The sequence below is a fragment of the Condylura cristata genome, unplaced genomic scaffold (genome assembly GCF_000260355.1).
Source record: "Condylura cristata isolate star-nosed mole 26May11 unplaced genomic scaffold, ConCri1.0 scaffold00041, whole genome shotgun sequence".
NCBI classification, from domain to species: domain Eukaryota; kingdom Metazoa; phylum Chordata; class Mammalia; order Eulipotyphla; family Talpidae; genus Condylura; species Condylura cristata.
The window spans coordinates 2,655,711-2,664,882 of NW_004567142.1; the positions used below are offsets into that span (position 1 = coordinate 2,655,711).

Below are 9,172 nucleotides of genomic sequence, written 5' to 3' on the forward strand. Positions count from 1 at the left end.
GTCTTGTCTTGAGGGGCGGGGCTGAGGCATGTGCAGGGGCGGGACTGCGGGGTGCGCGACAGAAAGCTGGTGGGGCGTGCCGGGTGGAGTCCTCAGAAATGAGCCGCAAAGGCAAGCACTCACCTTCTGCAGCCCCACGCAGAAGCGGCGGAAAACCTCCTTCATGTTGCCCCCCTTCTGCATGGAGATGACTCGGAGGTGGTCCTCCTCGTTCACCCACACCAGGAAGCTCTTGTTGTCATTGTGCCTAGGGTGGGGCGCGGCCACGCGGGAGGGGGGCGGTGATGTGCTCAGCGGAGCCCCAGTCCCTGCCCGCGCGATAACACAGAACTACCGCTAGGGGGCGACCGGCACGAGGGGCTGGGGCGAGGGCCCGAGGTGAGAGGGGGTTGGGGGGCCCGAGGGGGCTTCCGCAAAATCTCTTTACGCCTGGAGACTACGGGGCTTAAGTCTTTGAGCAGCCTTACAGACTTAGAGTCGCAGAGTCTTTGGGAAGCCGATGCTGCCGTCAGCACTGATAAAGCCTGGAGCCCTACAGCTGTTCTCAGGAGCAGGGACTCTTCCCATGACATTGTGACATCTCGGACCAGGCAGGGAACCAGAAAATTTTAAGATCTGAAGGTGTTTGAAACATGGACTCATAGACTATGAAACAGGCAGAATCTTAGAACCTAAAAATATTTCACGTCTTGAAATCTGAAACTCAAACATCTGCAAATCAGAATCTGGACTCTCTAAGTTCTTTGAAATCTAGAAGATTCTTCTGCCCTTTTTAAACCTCCGACTGTCAGATCAGGGATTCAAAGATCCTGGGAAAGTCTAACCAGCAACAGTAGTCAGTAATTCAGATCATTCCAGGGGCCCAGACGTGCCTGGCACCAACTACGCACAGCTTAACTTATTTAATCCGAGTACCCCAACAACTACCATTATTAGACCCCGATTTATAGATGGGGAAGCTGCGCCCAAGGTCACACGGCTAGTAAGCAGCAGCCTGGGATTTACACCCAGAAAGGCAGCTTCAAAGGGGACCAAAACGGAACCCCGAAATCCCCACAGAGGGAGGGAGTGCGTGCATGAGGGGTGCGCGCATGAGGGCCCGGGCATGCACCAGACTCAGCGAAGGGGAGGCGGGGGCAGGCAGGGGTGAGGGCTCACCAAATGCCACGGGCGTCGGGCCAGTCCCGGGCCATGCCGGAGGCCAGCAGCAGGGGGGACACCGGCTTGTCAAACAGGAAGTGGTCGTCGATGAGCTGCTGCTGCTCCTTCTCCGTCATGCTCTTCAGAGGGTAGTACTTCCCCTTGAACTCCCCTGTCAGGCTGTTGAGGGCTGAGGGCCACGGCACAGAGTGGTCAGTGCCCCGCACAGCGCCTAAGCACTCGCCCCAAATCCAAATTCATGACCTCGCCCCAAAATGTGTTCCTGCCTGAAACCAGAAACCCCACGCAGGCGCAGCTATGAGCTGCTAGCAAGACAGCCGAATGCTGGGGAAATTATCATCGTAGAGTAAAGTCATTCCATGATACTAATTACAACAAATCATTTAAACGGATGTATATACAATGCATAGGTTTATGTAGTATATAATATGTAAATTTTACATAATAAATTTTAATAAATAATAATGATAATAAATCATTATATAACATAGATATGCTTAGTATGCCTATAATAAATGCAGGTCTACACATTCCTGTAATGTGTACATATATCTATATATGGATTTTATATATTACATCCTACATAATACTTTTATATATTATATGCTACATAGTGCTTTATATGCCATATGCTATAGACTATATTAAATGCTGGAAATAACTTATACTCACAATTAAATTACACTTCAAATGAGGGCAATCATGCTCAGAACCATCACCTCTATTTTAGGTCTAGGGTTATCTGCGCTCTTTATTTTTAAGATTTATTTATTTATGCACACAAGAGCTGGGGTGTAGGCCAGAGGAGGGGGTGTAGGCCAGAGACAGAGCGGGGAGCGGGACAGACTGGCCAGGTGCTCTGCCGAGGAGCAGCGGGAGCCGGGAGAGGCTGCTGCGCCCTGGGGCCACTCCCTGGCCCGAAGCTTCACAGGGCTGGCTGCCCGCTGGAGCCACCAGGAGGCCCTATCTGTGCCCTTGAAGTGCCCCACGCATGGACGGACGCTGGAGAGGTGCTTCTGGCCATCTCGCCATCTCCTCCCAGCTCTCTGACATCGCATAAGCTGAACATTGGCTGCGGTAGAATTTACCCTGTAGAAACAGGCTATTGCTGCAAACCAGCTTTTGGTGTTCTTTTTTGTTTTTGAGCATGGTTGTTAAACTATGACCTGAAGGACACTAACACTGAGCCGCAAGCATGCCCCCCTCTCTGAGTGGCCCCTCCCAGTCTCTGAACCCCCTTGGTCAGCAGTCAGAGGGCCACTCGCCTGTGTCTCTGCTGAGCGCCCCCATGGCTTCTGCCCCGTGGGCCTAACACCGAGGCCCTCAGACCAGCCCAGGGTCTGGACAACCCGGCGCCTCACCTCCTCCCTTCCCACCCCCCCCTTGCTGTTCCGTGGCCTCTGGGTTTGGCAACTGCTGTTGCATCTACCTGAGTCCTTCCCTCTGGGCTCCCTGTTCTCAGTGAGGTCTCAGCTCCTCCTTTCTAAGGTGCACCCCCCTCATTCTCTGGCATGTCCCTCAATTCTTGGCTTCATGGAATTTCTGAATTATCTTGTCTGTTGCTGGTTTCTCTATTCCCCCTTATCTCCCCACCCCACCGAGAGCTCCAAGAGAGAAACCTTGTCCGCCCGGCTCAGGTTGACTGGGGGGCCGCAGCTGCTCCCCCAGGACCAGATGTCTGCTGGGATGGAAGGGTGCATGAGGGTGCAGAGAGGGAGGGGGAGGGCAGGGGTGCTGCCATTAGATGTCTGCATGGATCTGTTTGTGCCCCCCCAAGTCTTGGCAGCCCCCTGGGGTGAAGCCAGGGGTGAAGCCACCAGCTGCCACTCACCAAGCACCTGTGATTTTGCATCAAGCTCCTTTTGTGTTTTGGAAAACTTGGGGCCCCAGCCTGCCAGAGGAGGCGCAGGCCAAGGCTAGGTGGGCGGGGTCTCACCTTCCACGGAGAGCTTCTCCACAGCCCTGCGCTCCCCACGGGAGCAGTGGGGGGGCAGCGTGTACCCCTTGATGCTGCGGCCAGTGCGGACACGGCTGCTGAACACGTAGTTGGGGTCCAGGTCGTCTCCACCCTGGAGGGCGGCGGGGGGGTTAGGACCGGGGACCTCCCTGGCCTGACTCCAGGGCAGTCTCCCCCAGACCCTCCCAGGCTGGAGCCCTCCCCTCCAGTAACCCTCCCTGTTGGGGGTCTCTCCCGCCTCCCCACACTGCTGGCGCCCTGCTCCTGTTTGTCTCTCCTCCAGGCTGGGCACTGGCTCGCAGCCTCTGGCTCTGTCCCAGACCCATCTCCTCTGTCTCACTCCCGTGTCTGCTGGTCTGTTCAGTGGCTGCGGCTCTCCCCCTCCCTCCCCCTTCTGGCCTCTGTCCCCCTTCTCGCCTCTCCCTCCCCTCTCCCTCCCTTCCCCTCCTGCCCTCAGGTCACTTTCCCACCTCCCTGTCTTCCCCCCTCCCCCTCTCCCCTTCCGTCTCCCCCATCCTCAGTGACCCCTCCGCAGCTGGGCAGCCACCTTGAGGTTCTCGTGGTTGAGGTCCGTCTTGTGCTTGTCGGTGGGTTTGTAGCCCCCGTGGCGATCCTGAATGATGGGGTCAAAGAGGTCCTTGAAAACCTCATAGGACTCCTCGTCTCCAGCCACACAGCCCACGGTCATGATGAAGGGGTGACCTGGGGGTGTCAAGGAGAAGTCAGGGGTCCCGCCTGGCAGGGGAGCCTGGTCTCCAGCAGCCACAGACTGTGTGTGTGTTTGTGGGGGAGACAGGTCCATTCCCGCCTCTGGGCCAGAGGGGAGAAGGCTGAGGTTTGCCAGGACTGGGGAGGGGAGGCTGAGTCACGGTGCCATCTGGGGGCTGGGGAGAATGATGCCAGGGGGGCTAAGGCGAGAAGGGGCTCTGAGGGCAGGCACTAGGAATATCACCACTTGAGAGCCCCCAAGTCGTGGGATCTCCTCCTGAAGGTTTTCAGAGCCTGAGACAGCGAGCCCCACAGATAAGACCTAAAAGATGGCTTCTCTCCCAGGTAGGGAACTAGGGAACGGCCACCAGGGAGAGGGCGTCTCCCCTCAACCGCAGGGTCTGGTTAAGCCTGGAGCCTGGTTCCGTCCCCCAGTTCTGCTGGCCCTGGGGAGCATCCTGGGCCTAGCCTCTCCGCAGAGGGGCCCACAGGTTAGTGCTGTGCACTGTGTGGCTTCGGCTGTCTGTACCATGTGGGTCCCCATTTTCCGGGTGAGGACGCTGAGGCCCAGGGGAAGCTCCCCTTGAGCTGCCTGGCTTTGTGGTGTGCTCCCCACCTGCCAGGCAGGCCCCACCACGCTGAACTCATCTGTGCCTCACACGCCCCTGCGCGGGGCCCCGTCTTACAGATGGGGAAGCTGAGGCCCAGGAAGGGGGCAGGTGGAGCGTCCCAGTCCCCGCCAGGCTCCCCGGGGCTTACCTGGGTTGTCCACACCTGTCTGGATGACGTCATCCAGCGTGAAGCCAGAGGGGGTCTCCTTGTCCCGCAGCTTCTTGTAGAGGTCAGGGGTCAGCACCTTGGCCATGTGGTTGTTGTGCTTGGTGAGGTCTGGGTATTCCTCCTCTGGCTTGTAGTTGAGCTTGAACTTGTTGTGGGTGTTGCCGAAAGGCATGGTGGCGGTGGGGGGCCTGGGGGCAGGGGTTGGGGAATTAGCGCACATCCCTGAAGGGACCAGTCGGGGGATGGAGGGTGACCTCCGGTGGGGTGACCTCAGCTGAGGGGTCTCCTCCCAGAACCCCTGCGTCTTGATGGGTTGAGAGCCAGTTCTGCCACTCCCTGAGGGGACCCTGGACTTGGAATCTGGCAAAGGCATCGTTTTCCCAGCTGGAATATGCAGAGGGGGCCCCTGGGGCCGGAGCAGTAATGGCGGCATCATGGGTAAGCGGTGGCTGGAGCCAGACGCCGGGTTGGAGCCCAGCTGTGCCGGCCGAGAGCTTGGCGGGCTGCTGGCACTCTGCTTCCAGTGACTCGTGTGTGTGAGATGCCACGGTACCCGCGGGGGGCGTGAGCACAGTGCCTGGCACATAATCACTCTTTTGCTTACTCTTTTTTAGCTATTGTTCAGCCTGGTTTGAAGGTCTGTGAGTTGCTGGGGAGAAGAGGAAGGCTGTTGCTGGGAATGAGTGAGTGGGCGGAGAAGGACTTTCTCTCCATCAAGTTCCTGGTGCTCAGACAAGTTGAGGGCCAGGTGGGAGGGAGGGCTGCTTGGCTCTCCCCTCCCCTGTCCCCCAGGTCTCAGTTGGAAACAAAAGCTCAGCTCTGGGGCCTACAGAGCTGGCTTCATATCCCACCATTGCCAGTTCCTGCTGTGTGACCCCCGATCAGTGGCTCAGCCTCTCTGGGCCTCTGTCTTCTGTAAACTGGGTCTTATCCAGGAAGCATCTCTAAGCTCAGGCAAGTAGCTGGTGTGCAGTTGGGGCCCAGTACTGGGGTGGTGGCTGCTGTTATTGCATGCAATCACAGGACCCCGAAAAGAGGGGTAGCTTTCAGTGTGGGGGGCTACTCACTCCCAGTTGTGGGAGTGTGGGAAGCAGGTGGGAAGGAAATCAGGACCAGGGCAAGCCGAAGACTGGGGGGACCCACAAAAGATCTTTGGAGATGCTGTCCAGGATTGGGGAGTATTTATAGAGTCTGGCACATTCTCCTCCCCCCTCCCAACTGCCCCCTCACCACCACCCCCTACATTCCTGAGGCTCAGCTTGCGCCAAGTCAGCAGGCCCAAAACAGGTGGGCCGGGTAGCTGGGAGGACACGCTGCTCCTCAGCCCAGACAGCCCTCCTCAGAGGGGCTACAGCCCCCATCCCTGCTAGGGGACCCTGAGCTGCGGGAGGGCGATCGGGGAGACACACTCAGAACCCCCAGGGGACACACCGCCCCGCCATCCCGGCCCCCAGCTCACGTGGTGTCAGTCACAAGCACCTCCAGCCCGGGGATGCACCCCGGTCACAGGGCACCCGAGTGGGGTCACACACAGTCAGACCTGAGGCTGCAGGACTGTGGGTCCCGCCGGGACCCGCCCTGCAGCCCTGACACTCCCACGCCCGCGCCCAGACCGGGACAAACCCTCCTGAAGGCAGCCGCTCACAGCCGGGGCGACGGCCGACAGCTGTCAACACCCCTTTTGTCGTGGGGGTCCCTCCCCAGGACCTTGGGCCTCAGTCTCGGAGGGGTCAGAGCTCCCAGGCTGGATCAGCCTTCCCACACAGGCAGCGGGAGGTGGAGGTGCATGCAGAGCCGGCTGGCCCCAGCACCCAGGGGCTCCCTCGGGGACCCACCCTGGCCCCACCCGAGGAGGTACCTGGCTGGGCTGAGTTGCAAGGGGCTGTCTGTATCCCGGAGGCGACACTGACCCAAAGGAAAGGCCCGCGTGCCCTGCCTTATAAAGGGGGCGGCTGGGCTGGGCTCTCACCTCGCCGCCCTGAACCCAGGCAGGCCCGTGCGCCCAGCCCATGACCTTGTATGGGCCTCCCAGAGGCCGAGCCCCGGCCCCCCCCAGCCCACTGAGGCCCTGACCAAGTGCTGAGTAGGGCTGGCAGGGACAGCTGGCCCCCCGCCGGGGACACGCGGCCACGCAGGGAATGTCCCAGCACGAGAAGCCACCCTGCCCGGCCTCCACCAGACTGCCAGGCCCCTCCTGAGCCCAGGCCCTCCTGAGCCTGTGGTCTTGAACCCCTGGGAACAGCAGCGTCTGCACCCTGACCCTGCGGAAGGCCCACGGGCCTGGGCCGGGCCTCACAGTCACAGTTTTCCAGAGGAAGAAACAGGACGGAGACTTGCTGTTGTCACTCAACCCTGAGAGCTTGGGATCAAGGGCCCTACTGGAACTGGGGCGCTGGGGAGTGAGCTGGGGAACCAGCAGCCGGGGGGAGGAGACTGTAACTCAGACCCCAGGCCGGTGGAGGGGAAGCCCTGGGGCTGGGGTGACCGGGAGATTTCCCTGAGGGTACCGGGAGCCACTGGCCCCAGGCCCGAGGGAGTTTATTTTTAGAGGGCCGTGCTGTTGCTCTGCTCGGCTGAGATCCCAGGCTGGGGAGGGCGGGGCAGGTGCTGGGGGTGGGTCGCCACGTGTCGGGTTAATAATAACCTGTCTCGGGTGTCCCTGGCCTCGCCTCCTTACAAGGGCAGCCCAGAGCAGCCTCCACCGCCGCTGCCCGCTGCCCGCTGGAAGGGGGCTGGGCCGCGCTCACAGCCAGCGCTCTGAGCAGATGGGACAGCGCCCCCAGAGCGACCCTGGACTGAGGACTGACTCCGGGCTGGGGGATCGCCCAGCCTCCCGTCTGTCTGTTTGACCCCAGGGACCAGCAGGAGCACCTCCTCCAGGGATCCCCAGGATGGCAACAAAGAAAGTAGCATCCCCGCTCCATGGGCTGCTTCCCCCCAGCCCTCCGCCTCTGGTCTAGCCACCTGGCAGAGGGCAGCTCTCCTTCAGTCAGGGAAGCAGGCCCAGTGAACTGAAAGGAGCTGGCCCACAACTGAGGTTGTTGGGGAGACGTGTGGGGTCAGTGAGCGGGGAACCAGGGTTCCCTCTGAGAACAGTTTCGCCAGTGCTCCCCTGAGAGACACAGCGAGTTTCCCAGGAGGCAGAGACGGTAGTTAGAGCCAAAAGGGCCGGTTTATTATATAAAAAAGGAAAGGAGGCTGCGGTGGTGTCAGGGTTAAGCCTCAGCACGATGATGCTCTCCACAGCCACTGCAGCCGTCGTGAGTTCAAACCCCGCCAGGGAGTGGCCCCCAGGGCACAGCAGACCTCTCCTGTCTCCCCGCTGCTCCCCTCAGCGGTGTGCTTGTCAGTCTGCCTGTTCTGCTCCCCCTTCTGTCTCAGGTGAGGCCTCTCGCCCCCCACATCTCAGGCCTGCGCCCAGCTCTTGTGTGCATGTGGCGAGTGGATATTCTCCGAGTAGTTTCCCGAGCAAGTTACACTTGAGCCGACGTTAAGATCGGCCTTTTGGGGTGGGCATCTACACGAAAGGCGTAGTTTTGATGTGGTTCTCGGCCTGGGCCAGATAATTCCAACTATGTTTGCACCGGGTATCTTCCCCGTTTATTTCCGTTTCTTAGCCCCTGAAGCTGGCCCACTGCAGGAGCACCATGAGCCAGAATGTTCTCTTACCTGAGGAACTCGCTCTCTAAGAGTTTGTTCACTGCCAGTTGAGGGCCAGCACCTCGGGGGTCCGGTGGGGTGTATCACGCGGACAGGGCCAGGCGGAGTGTCGTTCCCGACTGGCTGGACGCCAGCTGGAGGTCTGAGGGGGCGACAGGCCTGAAGGGGACTGTGCTTCTCCACAGCGCCAGTTTTCTGGGGCTGGTGGTTCCTGGCTGGTCTTTTCACTTGTCCTACAAACGAGACTACTCTTGCTCCTTCCAGCTCGCTGAGTGGCTTCAGCATGTCTGTCCCACAGCGTGGCGTTGGCTGAGCAACTCTCCACGGTTTGCTTTGACACGTGGCCGCGCCCCGGTAGCCAGTATTTTCCTCACAGCTGCAGTTAAAGGTGCGTCCTGAGGGCTTCGGAGGGCGGGACAGTACAGCCTTGCCACAGGCCTGATTTTCTGGCTGTTTTACCTGTTTCCTCAAGGTTGTTCCATTTTGCATGTGCCTCGAATCGGGTCATGTCCATCTGGGGCCGAGCCGCCGTCCACGCCGGGCTGATCCAGTCAGACAAGATCATTCCATGTTGGGGTTACTCTCTCCAGTGCTTCTGCCAGGACTGGGCTCTCTACTGTGCCCACTTCTCCAGGCTATGGTCTCAGGCAGCCTTACAGAAAGTTCTAGATGGATGTAGTTACAATAAGCACAGCACTCAGCACTCATCCCCACTACTCTGTCGCTAACTCCTTGCGATCGCTCACCGCGGCTGGTCCTCTCCGCAAGACCAGTCACAGGACGCGCCCCTCAAAGCTCAGTGAGGCGACTCCAGGGGGGACGGGGGTTTCTGCAGGTTCGGTTCAGGCTCTCGGAGAGTTCTGTCCGCAGAGGTCTCGCTCTTCCAAGGGCCGCTGGAACGGCCTG

The 9,172-nt window shown here is 59.7% G+C and overlaps 1 protein-coding gene across 2 annotated transcripts in view; it reads right to left on the bottom strand.

Moving 5' to 3' along the window:
• The window catches only part of CKM (creatine kinase, muscle), an 8,018-nt gene extending 1,507 nt beyond the window's left edge, over nucleotides 1-6,511 (bottom strand). Inside the window, exons 1-6 of one of the 2 annotated variants that reach the window (XM_012733435.1) lie at nucleotides 6,465-6,511; nucleotides 4,586-4,794; nucleotides 3,666-3,820; nucleotides 3,098-3,230; nucleotides 1,159-1,330; nucleotides 124-247 (exon numbers count right to left, since the gene is read on the bottom strand). In XM_012733435.1, the coding sequence (XP_012588889.1) occupies nucleotides 124-247; nucleotides 1,159-1,330; nucleotides 3,098-3,230; nucleotides 3,666-3,820; nucleotides 4,586-4,778 (777 nt within the window). In that variant the 5' untranslated portion in view covers nucleotides 4,779-4,794; nucleotides 6,465-6,511. Of the gene's footprint in view, nucleotides 1-123; nucleotides 248-1,158; nucleotides 1,331-3,097; nucleotides 3,231-3,665; nucleotides 3,821-4,585; nucleotides 4,795-6,464 lie in introns of those variants that run through there. The other variant, XM_004694193.2, reaches the window with a different exon arrangement.
• Between the last annotated feature and the right edge of the window lie 2,661 nt (nucleotides 6,512-9,172).